Here is a 27,373-nt window from a genome sequence, read left to right as displayed (position 1 = left end):
GGTGAAAAGCTCTCCTACCCAGAGAAGCTGACCCCTGTCCATCTTACCCACCTCCACACTCTAGAGCTATATTGAGAGGTGACAGGAGTTGGGATGGGAGGTGGGGAGCTGGGTGTGAGGGTATGGGGAAAAGCCAGGGCAGGGAAGCCTGGCATTGTTTCCTGAACACAATGTCCACTTAGTCATAACAGGCACGGCCTGCTGAAGACCTGACACCTACTGCCTCTAAGAGGTGGCATCACAGAGGCTGGGGAAGGGGGCCTTGAGGGCCAGGGCACTTGGGGACACCCATGAAGAAGGACATGTGAGTATGAGCCCCATGAGGATTGGGAGGGGGCAGCGGAGTCCCACCTGGGGCGGGGGGACTGCAGAGCCCCAGCCCCACCCCCAGCCCTGTGGAATGCCAGCCTGGGGCCCAGCTGGTGTAAATCCCTGGGCCTGCCTGGGCCCCAGCCAGCCTCAGGAGCACCTGCACCCTCTGGCAGCCCAGAGAGGCGGAAGGGAGCAGCACCCCCTCCTGCCTCAGGCCCTGGGATTAACGCCTCCTGACTCTCCCCATCCCTACTCTGCCCACACTGGGAGCAGAGGGTGGCAGTGGCAGGGTAAAAGCTTCTGCATGCAAATGTGTGTTTCAGTCTGCATAACAGCAAGTAGGAAAATCTGCAAGCTTAAGTGTGTAAGTGAAAAGTCTGCCTGTGTGTAGTTAAGAATGGGCATGGACCTGTGGTGGTGAAGTCCTTATGTGAGGGTGCTGGACTGCAGGTCTGAGTGCAAACCTGCTGTGGTGGCCTGGGGGAATCCCTTCCCCTGTTTGAGAGGCTGGACAGTGGCCACTGCATCGGGAGCATCAGGGGAGGGGCTGGGGACTCCAAATGTGTCCCCAAAGTAGCGCAGCCTCAAGTTCCCAGGAGGCCCCCTGCTTGGAGACTTGGGGAGCAGAGGGAAATCAGGACCACAAAGAGAGGGGGCAGCATGGAAATTCTTTTCCTGACAAAGGGAATCTGAGTCAAGGACCCAGGCAGCAGAGCCCCTCCCTGGGCATCCTGGCTCCAGCTCCCAGTCACCAGCACCTTCAGACTCCAGGCTGTGTGAGGACAGGCCAGGGAGGAAAGGAGGGGGTAGGGAAGAGGGGAGGGGAGCCCATGGTTGGGGGGCAGGGGACAAGCATCTGGCCTGCAGGAGAAGGTGACCCTCACCCAGTGTGCTCAATTCACCCTTCAGGTTAAAAATAACCAAGGTAAGGGCCTGCTGGGGCGGGGGAGGTGGTATGAGAGGTCCTGTCTTCCCACTATCTGCCCATCAGTCCTTTGGAGGGGAGGAATGTGCCCAAGGACTAAAAAAAGGCCCTGGGGCCAGAGGGGCTAGTACGACAGACCTTTCATGGGCAAATCAGGAGGCTCTGCTGTCCTCTTGTCACCTCTGGAGCCAAGGGATCAAGGGAGGAGGAGCTGAGAGGGGGAAGAGGTGGGAGGGAGGGTCCCTCCGGAAGGGCTCCAAATTTAGGCAGAGGGTGGGGGCAGTAGGATATAAAGGAGCCAGCTCCCCAGACAGACTGACACTCCTCTGAGCCAGGTAAGACAGGCTTTGGGGTGGGGGCTGTGGCAGCCCTCAGAGCCACCATCTTGAGGAGAATGGGGTGCAGGTCAGTCAGAGGTCCAAGGACTCTGCTAGCGCTTCCCCTAGCACTGGGGAGTCCCACTGACAGTGGGGAGGTTCTAAGGGGAAAGCCAGTAACGTCTTTCCTTCCCCTATCTGCATTTCCTCCCCTGCATCTGTCTTCTCCTGCTTTCTGTGTCCTCCACGCTCCTTCTCCCTCCTTGGATGGCTTCCCTCTCTTTGTCCAGTTTTATTTTGCCTCTTGGTCTTTGTCAGTACTTGTCACTATCATTCTTCTTTGTGCGTCTCTCCTCCTGCCCGTCCTTCTTGGCTGTGTGTTCTAATTCCCTCTTCTCTCTGTTTCCAACTTGGATTCCACATCCCGCTCCTTGCACTTTTACTAACTGTGCATCCTTTCTTTCCTGCCTCTCTGCTCCCTGCCTCTCTGCTCTCTGCCTCTCATCTCACCCTGACTCCCCATTTTGGTCTTACTTCTCCCCATCAGCCTGCCTTCATTGTTCATTTTTCTCACCTGTTCTCTCTGCCTGGCTCTACCTCTGTGGCTCCATCCACGGTCTATCGGCTCCAGGATTCTCTGTGAAGAGATAACGAGGTGAGAACCACCCCAATTTTCTCCTGAGAGCCAGGTTCCTGGACCAGGGCCAGCTGTCTCTCCTCTGAGCAGCTCAGCACCCCGCCTTGGCAAACTCCAGCCAATTCTATCCCACACAGACACCTCACAAACTCTTCTTCAGCATCACATCAGAGGGCAAGGGAAGCAGAACCTGAGTAAGGGAGGGCTGGACCCAGGCCAGGTGCTTCTCAGTGGGGGAGTTGAGAGTGATAGGGCCCAGGTGGTGAGGTGGGGCAGGGAGTGGGGGTACAGAGGGCAGTGCCACCCACCGAGGCCTGGGCCCTCCTGTTTCGATTGACTATAGAGGAGCGACAAGATGACGGACGCCCAGATGGCCGATTTTGGGGCGGCAGCCCCGTACCTCCGCAAGTCGGAGAAGGAGCGTCTAGAGGCCCAGACCCGGCCCTTTGACATCCGCACTGAGTGCTTCGTGCCCGATGACAAGGAGGAGTTCGTCAAGGCCAAGATCCTGTCCAAGGAGGGAGGCAAGGTCACTGCCGAGACGGAGACAGGCAAGGTGTGTGGGGCACAGCAGAGGGGGTTGGTGCAGGGGTGGAGCCACTAGCAGCAGGAGCTGAAGGGCCTTGAAGAAGAGCCAAAGCCTGTGGGGCTGAAGGACGAGCCCAGCGGGAGAAGCCCAGCATCTGAGTGAGAACCCTGACCTTTCTTGTTAGATCTGAGCAGGTGTGACAGGTGCCACCCCCCAGGGATGCACACCCCTTGCCAGAGAGGATGCTGGAAGCAGGAAACTTTAGCTGGTTACCTCCTCAGAGCAGTCTTATAGATAAAGAAGACACAGAAACAGCATCAAATGAACTCCCTTCTTGAACTTGTATCCCTCCTCTCTGTGCCTGTTTCTTCCATGGACCAACTCTCTCCAGACCTCCCCAACCATGCCAAGAGCAAACTCTTAGTCCCAGTGAACACAAAGAGCAAGAACCCTTGAGCTGAATGCTCAGTCGGGGCTGGTGACTGGCACTCAGAAGTCCACAATCCCTGGTCCCTCATGCCAGTGGTGAGAACTGCCCCTGGTGACCAGCAGCGACTCAGAAGCACGTGCCTTGCAGACATGCTGACTGACTGTTGTGCCCTATTGAGGCGTGCAACAAGAGACCACAACCTGCTCGCAGCTTTGACCCCGAAAACCCAGCTCTGCCACTAGCAGCCACCATATTGGCAAATCATTCAGTTATTAGATCCGCAGTTCCTCCACTATAAAACATGCCGGAATAGCTACCTGCAGGATCTCATGAACTGAGGGCCTGGTAAACTGACTGGTGGCAATCAAGGCAGACAGTGACTGGTGGGGAGTGCAGGGTAGATGGGAGAGATGTTTTTCTGAGGTTTTCCCTGAGCAACTGATGCCCTGAAACACTGTCCCCAGGAGTCAGGGTAAGGTGTGTGTGCACAGATCAGAGAGCAGCCAGCCCCTTTGTTTTTTGTTCCTAAACACCTGAAGCAGGGACTGAAAGGGGATGCTTATGGGCACAGGGTTGGGGAACTGGCAAGACATGGGGACTCCAGGACTGTTAGTAGGATGCAAGAGACTGTGGGCAAGTAAGCTATCGGGCATCATAGAGAGCTATAGAGTAGGGCCCAGGCACTGGTGAGAAAAGAGCTGGGGGACCAAGGCTAGATGATGGCCTGTGTTTTGGGCAGAGGTAAGTGGGCAAGGCTGGCGAGGGTCCTGGTGGGAGTGGGGTCACCCATGCCTCCTCCCCAGACGGTGACCGTGAAGGAGGACCAGGTGTTGCAGCAGAACCCGCCCAAGTTCGACAAGATCGAGGACATGGCCATGCTGACCTTCCTGCATGAGCCAGCAGTGCTTTTCAACCTCAAGGAGCGCTACGCGGCCTGGATGATCTATGTGAGTGCACCCTGCACGCGGCAGGCAGCCCATCCTGCATGGAGTCCAAAGTAGGCCAGGGTGACTCTCTCGAGGGAAGGAGGTCAGAACTCTCCCAAAGGGCCCAGGACCCCCCGCCCCCTCCCCACCCTGGTCAGCTGCAGGAAGAGAGGAGCCAGCAGGGGAGACCAGGGCCTCCTATGCCTGTCACCACTGCCCGTCCCCTCCTGGGCTTCCTGCTCCAACTTCTCATGACTGCCCTGCTTCAGACCTACTCCGGCCTCTTCTGCGTCACCGTCAACCCCTACAAGTGGCTGCCGGTGTACAACGCTGAGGTGGTGGCTGCCTACCGGGGCAAGAAGAGGAGTGAGGCACCGCCCCACATCTTCTCCATCTCTGACAACGCCTACCAATACATGCTGACAGGTGGGCTGGCAGCCCTGTCCTATGGCCCCTGAGTCCCACACCCATGGACCTGGGCCCTCAGCCCTGAACCCATCACCTCTCCTCTTTTCTCTTCCAGATCGGGAGAACCAGTCCATCCTCATCACGTGAGTGAGCACCATCCGCCCACAGAGGAGCCTGATGTGCTGGGATGGGGGTTGGTTTAAGGCTGTGACTGCAAGGAACTGGGCTCTCTCAAGAGTGCTGGAGTGACTTAAGGCGATGGGCAGATTCTGCAGGGAGATGGACCCTGGTAGAGGAAATTAGATGATTGGGACTCTGAGGGAAGAGGGTGCAGCATATACTTTGAATGGAGAACAGTGGGAACCTGGGTTCTGATGAGTCCCTGTCACCTCCAGTGGAGAATCCGGGGCAGGGAAGACTGTGAACACAAAACGTGTCATCCAGTACTTTGCCAGCATTGCAGCCATAGGTGACCGTGGCAAGAAGGACAATGTCAACACAAACAAGGTACAGGGTGGGCCACAAGCTCAGCAGAGGGGGTCTGGGAGGCAGGCTGACCCAGTGACCCCTAGCCCTGCCCCGGGGAACAGTGCAGACAGCACCCCTGAGCCCAGAGCTCAAGACCTTCCCGGCAGGAGACACATATTCTGAGGTCCGAATACATGGCCTTTTGGAGCCACAGACCCACCAGCAGTCCACCCAGCCCCTTCCCCCTTCCCCTCCCACCACCACCTGGAGGTGGACTGGAGATGGAGCCCCATTCCCTTCACAGGGCACCCTGGAGGACCAGATCATCCAGGCCAACCCTGCCCTGGAGGCCTTCGGCAACGCCAAGACCGTCCGGAATGACAACTCCTCCCGTTTCGTGAGTGCGCTTGACCACTGCCGACTGGCCTCATGTGGCCTTGACCCAAAAAGGGGGGTGCAGTTTTGCCAACAGTCACCACACCTGGCTGATTGCCCTGCGTTTAGTATTGGGTTATCAATTAGCATGCACACTTCAAATCCTCCCCATTCAGCCTGGTCCCCAAGTTCTGGGAACTCAAGAAAAGAGATTCAGAACCACCACAGCTGCTCCATAGCCAATTAATAGAGCTGATTTTGGTCACATTCTAGATTTTTCTTAGGACTGTTTCCAAAACTCTTCCACACTGGAAGTAGGAAGTGAGTATGGGTGTTGGAGCCAATTTCCCAGCTTTTCACCTGCCCAGCAAGTCCCCATGCCTCTCTGAGCCCCAGTTCCTTCATCTATGAGACAGAGGTAGTAATATCTACCTTGTGGATTATTGGCAGGATTATATGAGATCACATCAGAGGTACAAACAGGACGCACTCTACCTGTGTTCATTCCTGTGCCGTTGTTTCTGCTCGGGGATCCCAGTGTGATTTTGGGGGATGGGAATCCTCTTTCCTGTTTTACTTATACTAAACTGGGACCTCAAAGAGGTCGTTTACATTTCCAGAACCATCCAGGGCATTCTGGATTGCACTAAGGTCCAGGATCTCCATCTGTCTCTTCTGGCCAGCTCCCTCACTCTTTGTCTCATTCGCCCCCAGGGGAAATTCATCAGGATCCACTTTGGAGCCACTGGAAAGTTGGCTTCTGCAGACATAGAGACCTGTGAGTACCCAGGGCACCCTGCCCACCCCTCCAGATCCTCCACCTCTGCCTTCTTTCCCCGCTGGGCACCCCTATCTCATCATCTCCCCTCCATCTTCTGTCTGTCTACATTTCCATCGGTTTTAGAATTCTTCCTTTAAACCACTTGCCAAAGGAGCCTTTCTCTCCTGATCTCCACCCTTTTGCTGGCTCACCTCTCTCTCCTTCCTTATCTGCCTTCCCTCTCCTCACTTCAGACCTCCTGGAGAAGTCCCGGGTGATCTTCCAGCTGAAGGCTGAGAGGAATTACCACATCTTCTACCAGATCCTGTCCAACAAGAAGCCAGAGCTGCTGGGTGAGCCCGGCTCGATGCCCCTGCTGCCCCCAGCGCCCTCCACAAGCCTGCCTGTGTAGGGCAGCGCCCTCTTCCTCCTCACTCACCCAGCTGCCCTGCTCATCTCCCTCCTCCCTCCATCTGCTCAATGCCTTTCTCTTCCTCCCCCACCTTGGACCTGCCTGCGTCTCCTCTTGCCTCCCTTTCCACCCTTCCTTCTCCTATTTCTCTTCCTCCTTGTTGATTTTCTCCTTCTCTTCTGCATTTGCCCCACCTCCTCCCACCTATCACTCTCCCACCATCCCCCCTGCCCTGGGTCCTGCTGCCCACTTTTCTTTTTCTTCTGGATCCTCCCCTTGGTCCTTGCTGACTGTTCTCCTCTCTACCTGCTCCGGCTCCTTTCCTCCCTTCTCCCCACCCCTCCCCCACCGTACCCCTCCCCCACCCCGTCCCCTGCCCTGTCCCTCCCCTCGCCTGGACAGACATGCTACTGGTCACCAACAATCCCTACGACTACGCCTATGTGTCCCAGGGGGAGGTGTCCGTGGCCTCCATCGACGACTCCGAGGAGCTCATGGCCACAGATGTGAGCGAGGAGGCAGTGGGAGGGCCCCGGGGCTCCTGGGAGACCCGCCCGGCCGCCAACTCGGCCTCTCTCACCCTGCCCCAGAACGCCTTCGACGTGCTGGGCTTCACTTCTGAGGAGAAAGCCGGCATGTACAAGCTGACGGGCGCCATCATGCACTACGGAAACATGAAGTTCAAGCAGAAGCAGCGCGAGGAGCAGGCGGAGCCTGACGGCACCGAAGGTGGGACAGCAGGAGGGCGCGCGCCGGCAAGGCCCGAGGTGCTGGGTGTTTGCCCTTCACGCAGAAACAGTCCTCGGGGGGCAGGGTCTCCCACGCTGTGTCCAAAAAGGGTGCCTCTCCACGATTCTTAAGGAGCTATGTTCTCGGCACCCACGTTAGGAACACGACAGACAAAGTGGGAGGAAACCGGAAGTGGAGAAGCAGGTGGTCGCAAGGCGGTGCCTTCTCCCAGGGGGCGCTGGCCACGCCCCCCCGGGGGTGGCTCCCCAGCCCCACCGCCCCGACACCATCTGGCTCTGACTGCAGGCTTAATCCTCCCTTAGAACCTTGCCTGAGACCACCCTCCGTCCCAGACAGGCTGGCTCCCAAAGGACCTGAGGCTTATGGGGTAGATGCGTCAGTGAGGGCTGAGGAGGGGCAGGGACATGGGAGAACTAGGCAGACAGGGAGGTGCTCCATCTTCCCGCCAGCTTCTCAACCCCAGCTGCATGGAGCAGAAGTGAATTGGGAAATTTTCCTCCTGTGCCCACGACTCCCCCAAGCCCAGGAAAGCACAGACCTGAGTTCTGCATATCCCCATCACTAATGCCATGTGTATGTGAGGGATTCCAAGCCCTTAGGTGAGCCTCTTGCAGACTCCGTGCCATGTTCTGTTTGGGAAGCAGCAGTTCAGGGGTCAGGACACAGCTCGGGGCATTGACATATCACCCATACCACGGGGCCTCAGTCTCCTCCTCAGTGGAATGGAGCAACAGCCCCTCCCAGCCCCCTCTGGGGCTGTTTCGAGAATCTTTTGAGAAGGAGTTGTGAAGGTGTCAACAGGGCTGAACAAACCCCCAAGAACATTCCTCTTGGCCAGCCTTCATGGACCTTTTCTCTCTGTCTGTCCAGATCAAATCCCAAGCCTCAGTTTCACAGTAACATGTCACTGATTATCACAAAACTGTTGAAATTAAACCAAATAAATTCCCTCCAAATAGAGGTCATATGTTGGATGCCACATTTGCAGAGCTTGGGGTTGGAGATGGTGCTGTCCAACATACCGTTAGGAACCTTGATTTCCCAGTCAGGTTGGTCAACACATGGCTTCAGAGTAGAGCATTCCCAGTCTTGGGGCTGGGACTAGGGACAAAGGAGGCAAGGATCAGAGGAGATCTTGTCCCATCAGTCATGTTCCATGCCCTCAAGAGATAAGAGGATTCCTGGGGAGTAGGGGAGCAGTGAGGACATGGTTATAGCAGTGCACTGGCCAGAGACATGCAGGAGATATAAAGACAGAGGCGAGGGGGCTGTGTGATGGGAGGTCCTGGGGTAATGAAGGGGCCTGGGCTCCAGCCTGACTCATACACACACTGGCTGGGTGACCATGACAAGCCTTGTAGCCTTCAGGCCCTTGCAGCTCTTTAATAAGAGGGGTAGGACCTGATGGCCTGGTCAGGGAAGGAGGGTCTGTTGAAAGTGTTTGCTTACCTCTTTCCTTCTCTGCCAGATGCCGACAAGTCTGCCTACCTCATGGGGCTGAATTCAGCAGATCTGCTTAAGGGGCTGTGCCATCCTCGAGTGAAAGTGGGCAATGAGTACGTCACCAAGGGGCAGAACGTCCAGCAGGTGTATTACTCTATCGGGGCACTGGCCAAGGCAGTGTATGAGAAGATGTTCAACTGGATGGTGACGCGGATCAACGCCACCCTGGAGACCAAGCAGCCGCGCCAGTACTTCATAGGGGTCCTGGACATCGCTGGCTTCGAGATCTTTGATGTGAGCAGGGGAGCCCTGGGGGCAGGAGAACAGTAAATCACTTGGTGGCACGAGCAGCCATCCCTAGCTGAGCTGGCTACAGACCAGGCGGGAAAGGCAGTGGGCTGAGCGATGATGGAGACAGTCATGTGTCTTCAGGGGGCTCTCCCTCCCCGCCCTGACAGGGGAGGGACCAGCCACACTCCTTGCTGGGCTGGACACAGCCCCGGGCTGACCCCGTGGGCCACACAGACACCTGCCCACCTGACCCGCTCCCGCCCTCCCTGCCCCGCAGTTCAACAGCTTTGAGCAGCTCTGCATCAACTTCACCAATGAGAAGCTGCAGCAGTTCTTCAACCACCACATGTTCGTGCTGGAGCAGGAGGAGTACAAGAAGGAGGGCATCGAGTGGGAGTTCATCGACTTCGGCATGGACCTGCAGGCCTGCATCGACCTCATCGAGAAGGTGCTGCCTCGGCCCCTCTGCCTGGTTCCGCTTCCCTGCCATCCCAGACAAAGTGGCAGCCCTGTTCCTCCACACCCAGGAGACTAGTCCCAGAATCCCAAGCCTCCCTCCAGGCCCCGCTTCTACCCACTGTGACGGGCAGACAGATCCAGCCCTTCCTTCCCTTCTCTCCCTAGCACCTAGGACTTTGTCCAGGTGGTAGTCACCTCCCGGGGTCTTAAGAAGGGATGGAGTAAAGGAGAGGACTCCTGGGCCCTCTAACACCCCAGGAGAAGTGTCATTAGTGGAAAGACCCTAGGCTGAAACTAGACACTTTGGCTTGCTGTCCTCTCCCTGGTGGCTGAGGATAAATCCGTCTTCAGCCCCTCTTGTCTATGGAGGTTCCTCAGAGGAGACAGGACAGAGCTGGCGGGAGGCTCCTAGTGCTGACTTGCTCTCAGTGTGTCTTTGCACTTTGCTGATGGAGGCCAGAGCCTGCGGTAACTGACCCTCCCCCAGCCCAGCCCCAGCCATTCAGAAAACAGGAGCTTCCCCACAAGCTTTGAGTGGTTATCCAGGATTCTGCTCTTCCAGAGGCCTCAGGTTTCCCCTGAAATTGTGTGGAAAGGCATGTGTGCATGTGTGTGTGTCTACATGCACTTTTCTGAGGACAAAGTCTTTGGATTCATCAAATTCTCATAGGATTCCTGCCCCAAGAAAAGTCATGAATCGCCACACTTTCAGGACATTGTGCAGAACCTACACCCTTCTAACCACCCCTTGGAGGATTATTACACTTATAGACACAGGTCTGGCCTGCCCTGCAGCCTGGTGCCTCTGCCACACATCTGTCCCTTCCCTCACTCTGCTCTGGGGCAGGGAGCCACACAGGAAAAAGGGGCTGTGCTGGGAGCCCTGAGGAACCCTAGAGGGGACTGGGAGTACAGGGCTCTTCTCTGGGTTCACTGGGGCCAGATCTGAATGTATTTGGATTTAGGTTAATTCCAGGAATATTGGCTTCCTGTGTCAGGAACCAGTGCGGGTTCTGTGGCCTGCCAGCTACACTGGGCTGTGATCTCACCTGTCGGGGTGTGGGACTCTGCACACCTGGGAGTACACTCAGTGCTGCTCTCCCCTCCACCCTCAGCCCATGGGCATCATGTCCATCCTGGAGGAGGAGTGCATGTTCCCCAAGGCCACCGACATGACCTTCAAGGCCAAGCTGTTCGACAACCACCTGGGCAAGTCCGCCAACTTCCAGAAGCCACGTAACGTCAAGGGCAAGCCGGAAGCCCACTTCTCCCTGATCCACTACGCCGGCACCGTGGACTACAACATCCTGGGCTGGCTGGAAAAGAACAAGGACCCACTCAACGAGACGGTGGTGGACTTGTACAAGAAGTCCTCCCTCAAGCTCATGGCCACACTCTTTTCCACCTACGCCTCCGCTGATTCCGGTAAGAGGGCACCCCCGGCACTGGGCCAGGGCGGTTCTGCAGATGCGAGGGGCATGGGTCCCGCTGCTTCAAAGCACTCAACTCTAAAGGCAGAAGGGAGCCCGTGAGCCACAGGATGGAGGGGCAGGTGATCCCACAGCAGCTCATCTGTACCCTTCTGTGGGAGGGCTGTTTTTCCCTCTGTGTTATGGGTGTTGGTGTACGTGTTGTGTGTCTCCTCTAGACTGAGAGCAACTGAAGATCGGGGTGGGGTGACACACGCATCTCTGCAGCAGGCCTGGCATAGAGCCGTGGAGGTCACAAGAAATGCACTGAATACATGGTAGAACTAATAAGCCTCCCATTCAGAGAAGGAAGGGTGAGGGTGTGGATTGAAATGAGGAGGGTAAAGTACAGAAGAAAAGTAGAAAATGGAAAGATATAAGCATGAGGAGGGGCCAAAAGAAGATGGAGAAGAGCACTATTATTATATATTATTTCAACACCTGCTGTGTGGGAAGCACCAGGAGGCGCCCTACATGCTTGATCTTTTCTAATCTTCTTCACATCATTTAAAGCTAGTTACTCTCCTCCTCATGGGAAAAGTGAGACTTGGAGAATAATTTGCCCAAAGTCACACGGGTAGTGAGCAGCAGAGTTCTGCCCCTGCCCAAGGGCTCCTCTGTTTCCTCTTGTTCATCACTCCTTCTCTTGTTATTAGGAGATAGCAGTAAAAGCAAAGGAGGCAAGAAAAAGGGCTCATCATTTCAGACTGTGTCGGCCCTCCACCGGGTAAGAAATGCCCAGAGATGCCAAGAGACCTGTGGTGGGCAGGCCCAGCCCAGTACGTTTTTGTCTGCACCGCCCTAACCTGATGCTCAGAGTTTGGGGAGGAAAGAAGCTAGAGTTATGTGGTGGTTTGGGGGCATGTAAATACTACACAAGCCTGAACTCACATAAATTATGTGTCTGCTCCCTGTCCCTGTGAGGGTTCTGGTAACAGGCTGTTGGGAGCCCAGGTCTCGGGGACCAAAGGGGTGGCCCCTGTGGTTCCTGACCTCCAACTCTCATCACCCCTAGGAGAATCTGAACAAGCTGATGACCAACCTGAGGACCACCCACCCTCACTTTGTGCGCTGCATCATCCCCAATGAGCGGAAGGCTCCCGGTAAGCAATGCAGAAGGGTCTAGTCTGGAAAGGACACTTAGCATCCACTTGCCCTGAAGTTGACCCCTTCCCCCTTCCCTCCTGCCACAGGGGTGATGGATAACCCCCTGGTCATGCACCAGCTGCGCTGCAACGGCGTGCTGGAGGGCATCCGCATCTGCAGGAAGGGCTTCCCCAACCGCATCCTCTACGGGGACTTCCGGCAGCGGTAGGTCCCGGGGAGTCCCAGGGCTCAGGGAACAGGGGGAACCTGGGCGGCCGTGGTAGGAGGGGAGTCTTCAGGTGACCTCGGTGGGCAGAGCAGATCAGCGCAGAACGTGGGTGACTCCGGGCACCTTCCTCTTCAGGTATCGCATCCTGAACCCAGCGGCCATCCCTGAGGGTCAGTTCATTGACAGCAGGAAAGGGACAGAGAAACTGCTGGGCTCCCTGGACATTGACCACAACCAGTACAAGTTTGGCCACACCAAGGTGAGTGTAGCGCTCCATAGGATGGAGTTGCAGGACATGGGGCCATGTTGAGTGGAATAGGTGGGAGTTTGGAAGGCAGACCCCCTGATTCCTGGCTTCCTGTATCAACCCGAGGGCTGGAACCCAGGCTTCCTTCCTGTCTAATTTTTCACATTTCACTTCCAGGTCTAGGATGTGCAGGTGATGGGGCCCCAAAGCTCAGCCAGGGTACCCCACCCTCTCCCTCTTCCCTGGGTCCCCTTTTCTGATGCTGCGGCCCCCTTGGCTCTACGTCTTCTCCCAGGTGTTCTTCAAGGCAGGGCTGCTGGGGCTGCTGGAGGAGATGCGAGACGAGAGGCTGAGCCGCATCCTCACCCGCATCCAGGCACAAGCCCGGGGTCTGCTCATGCGCATTGAATTCAAGAAGATCCTGGAGCGCAGGTGAGGCTGGAGGGAAAGAGGGAGGGCACTCCCAGAGATGTAAGAGGCAGACATGCAGAGCCAAGTGGTGTGGATCAGAAGACCAGAGTTCAAATTCTGGTCCTATCACTTACTAGCTTGCCTGGGCAAGTGATTTTACCACTCTGAGTCTCATTTTGAATTCTTTAAAAAAAGAAAATTCTTCATAGGGGACTCCAATGAGATACCATTTTAAAACTCTAGACTGACAAAAATCAAGACATTTGACCCACTGCTTATGGCTGAGTAAATTCGTGCAGTCTCTCTGGAAAACAATTAGTCATTTTCTTCTAAAAAGTTGAACAATTACATTCATTTCAGCCCCACTCCTGAGTGCATTCCTGCACATGTGAAAAATTCCTGCATGTGTACCAACATGAGACAAAAAGGAATCTTCATAGCAGCATTGGTCAAAATAGCAAAGATCTGGAAACAACTCAGATTTCCATCTGCGGGGGAACGCATAAATATTAGTATACTCATTCAGGGAAATATTATAAAGCAATGAAAAGGAGGCGACTACAACTACATGGTACAATATGTTTGAACCTTAAAAGCGTATTTCTGAGTAAACAAGATCAAGTCACTGAAGGATATATATAGTGTAATGCCATTTTCATAAAGTTCAGAAACAATTTTTAAAATAGCATCCTGTGTAAAGATACATGTATGGTTAAAATACTTTTTGAAAAAATTAGGATATGAAAAACATCAGATTCAAGGCAGTGGCTGCTTGGGGGGGACCAGGAAAGGGGAGGAGTGAATTTCACAGGTAGAGTCAACACTGACAATGCTCTAGTTCTTGTTTGAGTGATGAGTTCAAGGACAGTAATTTTGCTTCATGTTTCATAGTTTACATGTATGTTATAGATAATCTGAAATGGAAAATATCATATTTTTAACATATTTGAGGTTCTTATAAGATTAGAAACACTGAACATAGTAGACACTTGACAAGTAGTAACTTCCATAGCTATTAATGCCCCAGTAAGGAAGATATAAACTACCCTGTCATTGAATTGATCAATTAATACATGTTTATTGAGCAACTCCACGTTCAATGTGGTAATGTTGGGGTGGGGCTGCATTTCAAGGCTACAAGACAGGGCTCCTGCCCTCAGGTGCCTACAGACTTGCTTAGATGGGCTGAGAGCCGAGTGCAGTTGGCCCACAATCGGCAAGTCCTCTTTCATAATGCCTCTCTCTGCCTCCGTGTTTCTTTGCCAGGGATGCTCTGCTGGTAATCCAGTGGAACATTCGGGCCTTCATGGGGGTCAAGAATTGGCCATGGATGAAGCTCTACTTCAAGATAAAGCCACTGCTGAAGAGTGCAGAGACCGAAAAGGAGATGGCCACCATGAAGGAGGAGTTTGGGCGCATCAAAGAGTCACTGGAGAAGTCTGAGGCTCGCCGCAAGGAGCTGGAGGAGAAAATGGTGTCCCTGCTGCAGGAGAAGAATGACCTGCAGCTCCAAGTCCAGGCGGTGAGACCATCTCTCCTCTCCTCTCCTCTCCCCTAGATTATAGCCTAGCTCATCACCAGGAGCTACACATACAGAGCTCCAGCTCTCTTTAAGGATGAATCTCTCCTCTCTTGCATCACCAACTCTCCTCTCTGTCCTCTTCTCCCAGGAACAAGACAACCTCAATGATGCAGAGGAGCGTTGTGACCAGCTGATCAAAAACAAGATCCAGCTGGAGGCCAAGGTGAAAGAGATGAATGAGAGGCTAGAGGATGAGGAGGAGATGAATGCTGAGCTCACTGCCAAGAAGCGCAAGCTGGAAGATGAGTGCTCTGAGCTCAAGAAGGACATTGATGACCTGGAGCTGACACTGGCCAAGGTGGAGAAGGAGAAGCATGCAACAGAGAACAAGGTGAGGGCAGCTCCCTCTGGCTCCAGCCAAAGTCTCCTCAGGGTTCCCAGACTGTATGTGGTCCTGGTCCTGGTCCTGGTCCTTGGCATTGGAGGTCTCCATAGCTGTCTCCAGGCTGGTGACCTTGAAACCTAAAGGGGATGGGGTTCTGGGTTGACAGGTGAAGAACCTGACAGAGGAGATGGCTGGGCTGGACGAGATCATTGCCAAGCTGACCAAGGAGAAGAAAGCTCTGCAAGAGGCCCACCAGCAGGCCCTGGATGACCTTCAGGCCGAGGAGGACAAGGTCAACACCCTGACCAAGGCCAAGGTCAAGCTGGAACAGCAAGTGGACGATGTGAGTAGTAACAACCATGCTCCATCTCTCAGGTCAGGATTTTGCAGGCAACACCAGTGGCCAAAGGGTTCCTCACACCTAGAACTAACTTCCATGACCCCTGGGGCCTGATTCTCTCTATAGTTCCTCACTGAGCTGCATGTCTGAATCCTTTGTGCCTGCAGGGATTTCCCTGCTGGTTTGACTTCCAGTCCCACTGGACTTTGGGTTTAGAAGGGAGCTGAAGAGCATGCACTGTGGATCTCAAGCTTTGCGCACCTGTTTGTTGTCTTCTCTCCACCAGCTGGAGGGATCCCTGGAGCAGGAGAAGAAGGTACGCATGGATCTGGAGCGAGCCAAGAGGAAGCTGGAGGGAGACCTGAAGCTGACCCAGGAGAGCATCATGGACCTGGAGAATGACAAGCAGCAGCTGGACGAGAGGCTGAAAAAGTAGCGTGTTCCCCGCCCCACTGCCCTTCCTCCTCCCCCGCCCAGCAGCCTGTTGCGCCCATGGCGGTAATAGCTGACCCAAGACATCCGTCCTCAGAGGAAACAGCCTCATGCAGCCTCAATGAGTGGGTGCAAAACTGCGGGCAAAGCCTCCAGGAAGAGGGCTTTCCTCCCCCAGACACGCACATCAGGGCCCCGCAGGCCTCCCTGGCAAAAGTCTAACCCGGATCTCTCGAGCCTTTTCTTCCTGCTGGGCATTCACAAGGGATGGAAAATAACAGCTTACCCCCTTCATACACAAGTCTCTTTGGAGACCAGTTGCTTCACACAGAGGAAGGCTCTACACAAAAGCCTCTCAGGAAAGTCCTTTCAGGTCCTTCACAGGGAGTCCCGAGGACCACAGAGAAATGACTCAGCCACCATGTTTGAGCAGCGCAGGGTCTGGGCCATTTGATTGTTCAATGATCCTGTGGTTCCAACTTTTATTGCAAGACCTTCCAAAATGTATAGATCCACTTCCCACACTTGGTAAACAGTGAGTCTGTGGGTTCACTGTTCAGATAAGCAAGGACTCTAACCCTAAAGCCCCGAGACTCGTCACGATCCACATCCTCACCAGGAACTCATCGCACTTTCCCAGGCACAACACTCGTTGGATGAATGAACAAATATATGATCCCACTGACCCTCAAACCACCTTTTAAGAATGGTACTTCAACCCCACTTACTAAGGAGGAAACAAAGGCTCAGAAAGGTTACCAAATTGCCCAAAGTACCAGTGACAGAATTAAAGACCGTCAGAGCTAACAGGGGCCTCTCAGACCATCTAGTCCCACGCACGCATTTTATACACCAAAGAGGAGACCATCTCGGAGCCCAGGTCCCGGCACTCTACCTACAGTGCTTGTCCCAGTACACTTCCTCTTGAGTTGCAATCCTTCAGCAGATGTTACACTTTCAGGGACACAACAACAGCCCTGGAAGCTGTTTTTCTCATGAAATCTGCTCCTCATTTGTGTCATTACCGTCTCCAACCACTGGTGGGCCCTCCAGGGGCCCAACTGACCTCCCTCGCTTGACCCTCCCTCCTTCTCTGCAGGAAGGACTTTGAGCTGAATGCCCTCAATGCGAGAATTGAGGATGAGCAGGCCCTGGCCAGCCAGCTGCAGAAGAAGCTCAAAGAGCTTCAGGTAAGCTCTCTGGGCTGGTCCTCAGCCTCTTCGGCCCTCCCCCAGGCTGTCCTCTCCGAGCACTGCAGGCGCTGGCCCTGCATCTGTGAGGGGAGATGCTGCGCTACCACAGTTCCCCCACGGAGCACCACCAGCAGGGCTGGGGATGCAAGGATGACACAGGGAAAGATCAGGAGAAGCTCATGGGTCTGGGGGCAGAAATCTGGCTTCGTGTGTCAGCTCTGGTTTAGCTGGTGACCGTGGGGAGTCCACTGCCGATCTCTGGGTCTCCATGTCCTCCCCTGTTCCCTGTGGCTCTTGAGGCCCCTTCAGCCCTGATGGTTTGTGACTTCAGTTTTTACCTCTAGAGCACATTTGCCTTTCGTTGTCTGGTCAGACGAACCTAGCTCTCTAATTCTAACTTCCATGATTTTTGCCACAAAACTGCCTAAAGTGTCTCTAGAACACAGGTCTATCTGTCCTTCTGCAAGAGCAAGCATCAACCACTTTCCTTCCAATAAACAGAATGTACAATCTTCTGACCCGAAGGCAGGCTCACTCGGCTGTCCAGACCATCTTCCCCAAATCCTTTGGTTTCTACCTGTCCACTGCTGGAACTAAGCTGACTGCTATTCTAGACAGGCCAGGAGTCTTCTAGAGCTCTGGGGAGAGGGCTCCAACGGAGGGGATGGGGCGGTGGGTCTGAGCCCCCTGTGTCCGGCCCAGGCACGCATTGAGGAGCTGGAGGAGGAGCTGGAGGCCGAGCGCACTGCCCGGGCCAAGGTGGAGAAGCTGCGCTCAGACCTGACCCGGGAGCTGGAGGAGATCAGCGAGCGTCTGGAGGAGGCCGGCGGGGCCACGTCTGTGCAGATCGAGATGAACAAGAAACGCGAGGCCGAGTTCCAGAAGATGAAGCGGGACCTGGAGGAGGCCACGCTGCAGCACGAGGCCACGGCGGCCGCCCTGCGCAAGAAGCACGCAGACAGCGTGGCCGAGCTGGGCGAGCAGATCGACAACCTGCAGCGTGTGAAGCAGAAGCTGGAGAAGGAGAAGAGCGAGTTCAAGCTGGAGCTGGATGATGTCACCTCCAACATGGAGCAGATCATCAAGGCCAAGGTGGGCTGTGCTCTCCTGCCCCCTCCTCCAGTCCCCTCCAGCCACCTCCACTTTCTGTCCCTGTCTCCTCTCTTCCCTTCTCCTTGAATTGCACCACCCACACCCTTTTAGCCCCTCCATCCATCGTATGACTCGCCTTCCTCTCTCAGGCTAACCTGGAGAAGATGTGCCGGACCCTGGAGGACCAGATGAATGAGCACAGGACCAAGGCCGAGGAGACCCAACGTTCTGTCAACGACCTCACCAGCCAGCGGGCCAAGCTGCAGACAGAGAACGGTGAGCCCCACCCCCGTCTCCCTGACCTCCTGAGCCACCCAGGCTCGAGCACGCGTGCACACACACACACACACACACACACACACACACACACGCCTCTTCAGAGACAGGGCCTGAGGGTTAGGGGAGGAGTTGGGGGTAGAGAGGAGGGACTGACCTTCGAGAGCTGAGTGTGCCTCGGTGCCTCTCCAGGTGAGCTGTCCCGGCAGCTGGATGAGAAGGAGGCGCTGATCTCCCAGCTGACCCGAGGCAAGCTCACCTACACGCAGCAGCTGGAGGACCTCAAGAGGCAGCTGGAGGAGGAGGTCAAGGTGAGGCCTAGACTCAGGCCCCTTGGCCCAGCACACGGGCTGGCCTTGCATCCACATCACTTCCTTTCCCAAGAATGAGGCTTGCTACACAGACAGTATTTTCCCATTTTCCAGAAGAAATAATCGCCCAGACCCTACCACATGCCTCCCAAATGTATTCCCCACGCTGAGGCCCTCCACCTTTCTGGTGCCGTCTCTGAAGGGCACGGACTAAGGGTACCTGGGTCAGGGGGTCGTGAGGTGAGGTGAGGCAATCAACTAGGGAGGTACGATGGCCTTGGCTGGGCATCGGTATGGGATGTAGGAACTGCACAAGTGGTCCTGGGATTAGCAGAACAACCTGAAATCTGGAGAAAGAAACTCAACTGGATCCTATTCCTAGCACTTGGCTGGGCTCATCACAAAGGGAAAAGAATATGACTCACAAAAAAGACCAGGGCTCAAACCCTAGCCTGCCTCCTACAGCCTTGGTGATCTTGGGGAAATCGCCTAACCTCCCTGAGCCTCTGTCTCCTGCCTGTAAAATGGGGTGAGGATGCTAACGCCCGCTGCAGGCAGGAGCATGGGGGGTGGGCGTGGAGCGTTTTGTGAACAGTGCAGGGCTGTATGGACTTTCTTTGTTAACAGTACTCAGTTACCGTTCCGGATCCACTGGGCTATTAGAGATAGGTGAGGCCGTGGGAGGATGCTGAAATTAGGGTGCGGAGACGGGCAAGGCCTGGAGTCGTGCTATGGGGAAAGCTGAGCCTGCCTCCTGGTGCTGCCTCTCCCAGGCGAAGAACGCCCTGGCCCACGCGCTGCAGTCGGCCCGGCACGACTGTGACCTGCTGCGGGAGCAGTACGAGGAGGAGACGGAGGCCAAGGCCGAGCTGCAGCGCGTCCTTTCCAAGGCCAACTCGGAGGTGGCCCAGTGGAGGACCAAGTACGAGACAGACGCCATCCAGAGGACCGAGGAGCTGGAGGAGGCCAAGTGAGTCCCGGGAGGCCCCCTACCCTGATTCTAAGAGAGGAATGAGCAAGAGGACCTGGTCGGGAGCCCGGCAGAGTGGGCATGGGAGGGAGGTTTGAGGCAGGAGAGAGGAGGGTGGAGAAACATGTCGTGTAATAGAGGTGCTTAAGAGGGAGCCTGGATGCTGCGCTGTGAGTGAACCCTGGCTGGCCCTGACTCACTTCCTGTGACGGGCGAGCTTTTGGCCCGGGTTATACCTGCTGCTCACGTATAAGACGAGCAAAAAGCTTGTTGGTCAGAGGAGCTACCGACGATCAGCCTGGGTGGGGAGGGGTGGGGGCTGCCCGTAGGAGACTCTGTTCTAGGTGCCCACAACTTCAGCTCGCTGGAGGCTGGGGTTCCAGGGCCTAAAGGGCTGCTCAGTGTCCCAAGGAGCTGTGGGGAGGGGTTGGGTTCTCCCCATCTAGTAGCTCAGCGACTGGGTGGTCCCAAGACCGGGAGTTTCCCAGGTAGAGTCACACACACACACTTAACTGCCCCGGGCAGGAAGAAGCTGGCCCAGCGGCTCCAGGACGCTGAGGAGGCCGTGGAGGCTGTCAATGCCAAGTGCTCCTCCCTGGAGAAGACCAAGCACCGGCTGCAGAACGAGATCGAGGACCTGATGGTGGATGTGGAGCGCTCCAACGCAGCCGCCGCGGCCCTGGACAAGAAACAGAGGAACTTCGACAAGGTGAGCCCAGGCTTTGGGGGCCGCGGCCTGGGGGCAGAGCAGGGGGGGACGGGGGCAGAGCAAGGGGGTCCAGGGTCAGGAACATCCTCCTCAGGGGCTGGGAGGAGGCTGAGCTCAGGAGAAGGGCCTGGGTCGTCCCTGGAGGTGGGGCTGGGGCTGTGCCGTGAGCCATGAGCTGTGTCCTGTGCCGCTCAGATCCTGGCCGAGTGGAAACAGAAGTACGAGGAGTCGCAGTCGGAGCTGGAGTCCTCGCAGAAGGAGGCGCGCTCCCTCAGCACCGAGCTCTTCAAGCTCAAGAACGCCTACGAGGAGTCCCTGGAGCACCTGGAGACCTTCAAGCGGGAGAACAAGAACCTGCAGGGTGCGGCCCGGAGGCTGGGAGGGGCAGTGTGACAGGGAGGGCAGGGGGCTGGGGGAACAGGGGATTTGAGCTGACCGGCTCTCCACCCCCAGAGGAGATCTCCGACCTGACTGAGCAGCTGGGAGAAAGCGGGAAGAATATTCATGAGCTGGAGAAGGTCCGCAAGCAGCTGGAAGTCGAGAAGCTGGAGCTGCAGTCGGCCCTGGAGGAGGCCGAGGTGAGGGCCTGGCTCTGCCTGCACCCCTGCCTTAGACCCTCTCAGTTTGGGGGGAAAGGCTTCTAACTTTTTTCACTACAGGGTGAGGGATCTGGCAAACAAAGATAAAGCTTTGAATTTGTAGTTATGTAAATCTCTCGTTCTCTATGATATTTTAGATGGGTCAGGAGCATGCAGTGTTGTTGCTGGAGGGTCTTGGCAACTGTGAGGTCAAAACCATTTCTTCAGTAGAGGAAGCCCCAAGTGTCCAGCACCTCCTTCCCCAGAGCACCCTGTGGTCTTGGATGCTGGTCCTACCTCCCTGTCTCTCCCCAGCTCTTCCTCTCCTGGCTGACACCTTGCACCCTCTCCGCCTTCCTCCCCAACCTGCCCTGTGCCCTGACTGTCTACTTCAGACTCTCTCCCCACCCTCCTCCAGGCCTCCCTGGAGCATGAGGAGGGCAAGATCCTCCGGGCCCAGCTGGAGTTCAACCAGATCAAGGCAGAGATCGAGCGGAAGCTGGCGGAGAAGGACGAGGAGATGGAGCAGGCCAAGCGCAACCACCTGCGGGTGGTGGACTCGCTGCAGACCTCCCTGGACGCGGAGACGCGCAGCCGCAATGAGGCCCTGCGGGTGAAGAAGAAGATGGAAGGTGACCTCAATGAGATGGAGATCCAGCTCAGCCACGCCAACCGCATGGCTGCCGAGGCCCAGAAACAAGTCAAGAGCCTCCAGAGCTTGCTGAAGGTACATGGAGACTGTTGGAAGCAGGAAGTCACCTCACCCAGAGAGGGGTGGTGGCCGTGTTGGGTGGGGGTGTCCCATCACAGCACCAGATCCCTCCTGCCCCTAAGCCATTGCAGACACCCACCATGGGCTCCTCCTGAGCCACCATACGGGCTCACCACGGCATCTAGTTCAGCTAATAGCCTTCTGATGGGCCACAGACCATCTCCGTCTCTCATACCTGCTCTCCTGACCCTCAGGACACCCAGATCCAGCTGGATGACTCAATCCGTGCCAATGACGACCTGAAGGAGAACATTGCCATCGTGGAGAGGCGCAACAACCTGCTGCAGGCTGAGCTGGAGGAGCTGCGGGCGGTGGTGGAGCAGACAGAGCGGTCTCGGAAGCTGGCTGAGCAGGAGCTGATCGAGACCAGTGAGCGGGTGCAGCTGCTGCATTCCCAGGTGAGGAGGTCAGGGGAAAGCTGCCAAGTGGCAGAGCCAGGACATCTAGAGGTGACCTGAGCCAGATGCCCTGAGTAAGTACGGGTCCAACCAGAATCATAAATTATTTCATGTGCTAGTCATGGCTGCAGAACCAGTACCTTGAAAAGGAATTCTACACTTAACAGCTAAGAGTGTTGTGGTTGATTGGTGATGCCTGCCAAAGGCACAAATCTGAGAGTTGTGGAATGCATGCTATTATATGATCTCCTTGATTTAGGAGACAGCCAGCCTCATCATGCTCTGTAAAAATGGGACTTTAGGAGTCTAAAGAAGCACAACTGCATCCACTTGCAAACCCAGTTCTTAACAGAGCACCATTTTCCTGCAATCCCATACAATCTGTTTCCAGCTATACTCGGCAATGAGTTATTGTGTCCATCTTACTGTATTGCCGTGTGGAGTTTTGTTCTGTAATCTGTATATGTGGGACTGACATCACCCATTGACGTGGTCCCCTCTTCTTACTCCACTGCACTCATCCTGTAACTGTAATGACTTCCAGGATTTGGTGCCTGCAAAAAAGTTGTTCCCAGTTTGCTTGGAGCATTTTCATACCCCTGCATAGTCATGTCACTAAAGAGCTCAGGAGTAGAACTAGAGACTCTTTGCTGCTTGAAGTCTTTCTTCAGACCTCAGTCATTTTAGGCATAACATCTAGAATATATCTATTTTCAGAGGAAAAGAGAAAGCAGATGCAAAACAATGAATATACTAAAACCAAGACATGTTTTTTAAAAATGACCAGTTGTGCTTTTGTCTGGATAAAGGTGTAGAATCAGGTGATGGTATATATGTCCATAGTTTTCTCTACTCACATCTAGAACACCAGCCTCATCAACCAGAAGAAGAAGATGGAGTCGGATCTGACCCAGCTCCAGTCAGAAGTGGAGGAGGCAGTGCAGGAGTGCAGGAACGCCGAGGAGAAGGCCAAGAAGGCCATCACTGATGTGAGTCCCCCAGCCCTGGCCTGCCTGCTCCCAGCCAGGGTCTCCTCGGGCTTGAAGACTTAGACCAGGTCTCACCTCGCCCCCGTGCACAGGCCGCCATGATGGCGGAGGAGCTGAAGAAGGAGCAGGACACCAGCGCCCACCTGGAGCGCATGAAGAAGAACATGGAGCAGACCATCAAGGACCTGCAGCACCGGCTGGACGAGGCCGAGCAGATCGCCCTCAAGGGAGGCAAGAAGCAGCTACAGAAGCTGGAGGCGCGAGTGCGGGAGCTGGAGAACGAGCTGGAGGCTGAGCAGAAACGCAACGTGGAGTCGGTCAAGGGCATGAGGAAGAGCGAGCGGCGCATCAAGGAGCTCACCTACCAGGTGCGGGCACGGCGGCGACTGCGCTGGGGCCGGGTCTTCAGAAATGGATGTGAAAGCGCCTCCCTCACCCTCCTGCCCCGCGCAGGCCCCACGCAGAGCCACCTTCCAGGAATGCCACCCAGCCCTCCTGCCACCTGTCCCTTGAGAAGCTGTCTTTAGATTAATTTTCTTTCACATTCTCTGGAGACAGTTTGGCTTGAGTCCCTGAATCTCTCTAGCGAATAGAGAATCTACTTCTACTTCCTGAAAGCAATTTGAACCAGCATTTCCCCAGGTTTTTTTTTTTAAATAACCTGAAGTGCTACTGTGAAGACTTCAGAACAGTCCGGGAATCCTTCTGCCTTCTACCAGCCTGAGAGTCAGGGACATTTGGGGGCATTTTAGGGATAAAAGTCAGAAATGGGAAAAGACTCATCTTCCCTGGATTTTCTGGGACCACAGATAGAAAGCCTTAGAGAAAGAAGATCCCAGAGTGTTCTAAGCCCTCCGTCTGCATAGCTTACAGCTTTTGCCCTTGACCTGTTGTTTTCACAGGGTGCCTGGGCAGGAAAGATGGAAAAAGAGGGTGGATCTGAGAGGCACAGGAAAGAGATACAGATGTAGGGGAGGGTATAGCTCAGTAGTAGAGTTCACGCTTAGCATGCAGAGGTCCTGGGTTCGATCCCCAGTACCTCCACTAAATAAGTAAATAAATAGACCTAATTCCGCCCCCCCCCAAAAAGGAGATATGATGGAAAGCTGCAGGTGTATTATGGGCATAAGTGGAAACAGCATCCAAGCACATGCAATGATTGGGAACAACTGAGCAACGTTGGAGCCATTGATCCTGGTGCTGGAAATCTGGTCCAATACAATGTATTAGAATATTGGGTTATGATAGATTAGAATGATCTGGATTATGATAATCCCTTCTGTCTGCATCCCACATTAATCCTCTCTGGTCACTCTAGAACCACTGGCCAAGAGCATCTGTGGTGCTCCAAGTTGGAGCTGGAACAGCCCTGATGTCTCCACATTATCAGATGAACAAGTTCCATTTGGTTCTAAGCCCCTCCTCCCATGTCTTACTTTAGAGCCACAGCCCTCTTTGCTTTTTAGATCCTGGCCTGAGGACCTTGCCTTGGCCCTTTGACCTATCAGTGGCGTCAGAGATGAAATCTCCCCACCACCTCTGTGACCTGGCCCGGTGGAGGGAGGGGAAGCTAAGGCCTGGGGAAGAGTGGAGTGGTGAGGGAGGGAAGGGTGATTGCTCTGTCTTCTCCTACTCATCTGCCCCAGACGGAGGAGGACAGGAAGAACCTGCTGCGGCTGCAGGACCTGGTGGACAAGCTGCAGCTGAAGGTCAAGGCCTACAAGCGCCAAGCCGAGGAGGCGGTGAGTTCATGGTTTTCTCCACACATCTCCTTTATGTGAGAACCAACAAGTGGCCACCTCAGCCTGGGGCCTGGACGGAGGGTCTGCTCTCCACTTTTAACTCTCAAACTCAGAGCTGGGTCAGGTACTCCAAATTAACAAAAGTAATGCTTATTTGACCCAGGACCTGCCCACAAGCTGCTTGTAATCCATATACCAGTGATCACAAGAGAAAACATTGCAGCTGCTAATGCTGGTCAGGGGGCCATCCAGTACCGGAGGCTGGAAGGTGGTAGGGGAACCAGGCCTGGAAAAGACCTGAGCAGGCGTAGCATAGTGGGGAAGACATCTGGGTGAGCAGGAAAGTGTGGATGTGCGACACTGATGAGCACACCTGTGCAAGAAACCCTGGGTGTCAGGGAGCATCTCCCAGAGTCACAGTTGGACAGGTGCAGTGAAGCTGGATTCTGATGAGGGAGGACCAGGTAGCATAGGATTCATCTTGGGCAGTGGGTGGTCAGGATTCTGAGTGCCAGACAATTTTGAGGAGGGTTCTAAGCCAGGAGCAGGATACCCTCAGCAAGGCTTTTGCAAGAACACGGGTGAGGGTTGAGAGTGCTGAGCCCCTGCTCTGAGACAGGGAGTCCCCCAGACTAGGAGGCTGGGATGCCCCACCTCGGCTCCCTCTCACTTCATCCTCCCACCCACCCCTCCGAACCCCCGCAGGAGGAACAAGCCAACACCAACCTGTCCAAGTTCCGCAAGGTGCAGCACGAGCTGGATGAGGCGGAGGAGCGGGCGGACATTGCCGAGTCTCAGGTCAACAAGCTGCGGGCCAAGAGCCGCGACATCGGCGCCAAGGTGGGTCCCTCCCCAGACCCCGCTAGTCACTCCCAGAGCAGCGCACACCCCAACGTCAGTGCCTCTCAGAGTGGGCACTCCTCAGCCTGTATTTGGTTAGCCCCAAGGGTCCCACAGTCCCCATACCCTAGAATCCCCACTCCTGCTCAGAGAAGCCCCCTACAGACTGGAACCTCCTTAGAAAGCTCAGTCACATTCCCCTAAACCACGAGGACCCCTAAATGGGGCCTCAAGATCCCTGAGGGCTGAACCCCTTCCCCTAAGGGCACCTCGGGTTGGCCCCCAAAAGCCCTGGAGACTTCTCCCCACACCCTTCCTCCCTCAGGCCAGCTGCCCCCTCACACCTTTTATTCTTTCTCAGCAAAAAATGCACGACGAGGAGTGACACTGCCATGGAAGCTCCCTCTTGCTAACGCACAATAAATATGAGTGCCAGACTCTGCCTGAGCCCCTGTCCTTCCGGCCGCCAGCCAGGAGTTGTCCTGGAGCCACTGGGGGGAGGGGGGCCCCACCCCCATGTCGGAGATGGGGGAGCCAAGACCCTGCACATCTATCGAGGAGGAAACAGAGGCCCAGAGAGGTGAGGTGTTCTCCCTGAGGTGGCAGTGCCATGAGTCTCAGGTCTGCTCAGCCAACCACACAGGGCACCAAAGGGAGAAATTTCAAAAGGGGAGAAAACAAAGGCACCAGAGGGTGAGCCAGTTCTAGATATAGGAGATAGAATTTTAGTGCCGAAGCTGAAGCTACCCTCCACCTACCCTACCTCTGAGGCCACAGGGGTTAAAGGTGTCCTGGGACATTCATTCCCCCCAAAATGAATTCCCCATTGATGCCTGGCTCAGAGCTGGCTGGGGATGGAGATGTGGATAAAGAGGGTGGGATAGGTCCCTTTCTGGTCATCCCCTTAGAAGTAACCCACAGGGAGCCCTCCCCAATCTGCCCTGGGTGCAGTTGGCTGGGGCCCAGGTCTGTGGGTTATGGCTCACTGTAAGGGCATCCTGAGATTCTGGGGCCAGCTGATGCCAAGCTGAGCTGATGTGCAGTGTGGACCAATTGGCGCCACTTGTCTCATTTTGACCTCTCACACAGACACAGGTGAGCAGGGCACATGCAGGTTTGCACCAGAAAGCACACTTCTGTTTTCGCTGAGCTCCCACCAGGGACAGGCTGGCTGGGGTCACGCAGCTGCTCAGGGGACAGGGGACCCCACTCTGCTCCCTGCCCCCTGCTGGGCTTTATGGCCAGGCTCTCCTGACCACCTTCTCATCCCTTCACTGGCCCCCTGTCTTCTGGACTCCCCTGGCTAAGCCCTTTCTATCCCTCCCTGAGGCATTGACCGCCCCCTGCCCAAGGTCAGTCACCCATCTTGAGAATGATCTGTCATTAAAGTCCTAAGGACTGTGAGAGGAGACCAGAGAAACACAAAAGCTGGTCGGTTCTAGCCCTGGAGAGGCCACCAGCTCAGGGGGGAGCCAGGATGTGAGAACAGGAGAACAGGAGCCCCGAGAGAGGAAAAGCCAGGCCAAGAGAGGTTATCCCCAAGGGGAGCAGAGTACCTCTACCAGAGTTCCGGGTTCAGGCAGGGTTTGGGGGCCAGGGCCCGCATTTGGAAGGAGCACCCCAGAAGAAGGAAGGTATTTCAGGGCAGGGACACACGAGCATTGGAAAGAGGATAGCAAGTCAGCAAGAGCTCGGCCACACTGGGCTCTGCGGGGTTGGGCAGGGATATCCTGGGTGCACTGGACTGTCATGGACCAGGCAGCGCTGACTCCAAACTCCCCCTGAGCCATGACTGCCCTTCCCTAGCTGGTCTCCTTCCCATCTGTGAGCGCTCAAGGACAAGCCCCCTGTCGCCTCTGAATCCCTGGAGCCCAGCATGGGGTCGGTTTTTGGGGAGGCTCAGGAAACGTCTGCTGAGGTGTTGGTAAGCTGGGAAGGTG

At 55.4% G+C, this 27,373-nt stretch overlaps 1 protein-coding gene and 1 long non-coding RNA gene across 2 annotated transcripts; one reads left to right on the top strand and one right to left on the bottom strand.

The window, feature by feature from the left end:
• The first annotated feature begins 2,546 nt into the window (after positions 1–2,546).
• On the top strand, positions 2,547–25,873 carry MYH6 (myosin heavy chain 6). Its single transcript, XM_072962846.1, has 37 exons — positions 2,547–2,747; positions 3,954–4,097; positions 4,346–4,502; positions 4,600–4,627; positions 4,880–4,991; positions 5,257–5,349; positions 6,042–6,105; positions 6,342–6,440; positions 6,902–7,005; positions 7,090–7,228; positions 8,718–8,986; positions 9,261–9,431; positions 10,558–10,867; positions 11,568–11,638; positions 11,927–12,014; positions 12,105–12,222; positions 12,362–12,485; positions 12,769–12,905; positions 14,151–14,406; positions 14,555–14,797; positions 14,958–15,134; positions 15,418–15,563; positions 16,663–16,753; positions 17,459–17,848; positions 17,998–18,124; positions 18,317–18,435; positions 19,209–19,405; positions 19,931–20,114; positions 20,310–20,475; positions 20,568–20,692; positions 21,111–21,419; positions 21,659–21,862; positions 22,726–22,851; positions 22,944–23,219; positions 24,498–24,593; positions 25,299–25,433; positions 25,795–25,873. Exons 1-37 carry the CDS (start codon positions 2,547–2,549, stop codon positions 25,816–25,818), a joined length of 5,820 nt encoding a protein of 1,939 aa, XP_072818947.1. The 3' UTR covers positions 25,819–25,873.
• On the bottom strand, positions 14,220–15,975 carry LOC140696861 (uncharacterized). The gene is made up of 3 exons (XR_012073446.1): positions 15,850–15,975; positions 15,393–15,522; positions 14,220–14,343 (listed from the first exon to the last, which is right to left on the bottom strand). It is a non-coding gene; the product is annotated as an uncharacterized lncRNA (long non-coding RNA).
• Positions 25,874–27,373: the final 1,500 nt, after the last annotated feature.

This window comes from Vicugna pacos, chromosome 6 (assembly GCF_048564905.1).
Source record: "Vicugna pacos chromosome 6, VicPac4, whole genome shotgun sequence".
In the NCBI taxonomy this organism is placed as follows: Eukaryota; Metazoa; Chordata; class Mammalia; order Artiodactyla; family Camelidae; genus Vicugna; species Vicugna pacos.
Note: the sequence above shows the minus strand (reverse complement) of the source record. Positions and strands in the feature narration are given on the sequence as shown.

Excerpts from the sequence above, each read along its gene's own strand:
- MYH6 (XM_072962846.1), top strand. The coding sequence starts at position 2,547 with ATGACGGACGCCCAGATGGCCGATTTTGGGGCGGCAGCCCCGTACCTC. Across the intron at positions 4,628-4,879 it reads AACCAGTCCATCCTCATCAC|TGGAGAATCCGGGGCAGGGA; the intron begins GTGAGTGAGCAC and ends TGTCACCTCCAG. Across the intron at positions 25,434-25,794 it reads GCCGCGACATCGGCGCCAAG|CAAAAAATGCACGACGAGGA; the intron begins GTGGGTCCCTCC and ends ATTCTTTCTCAG.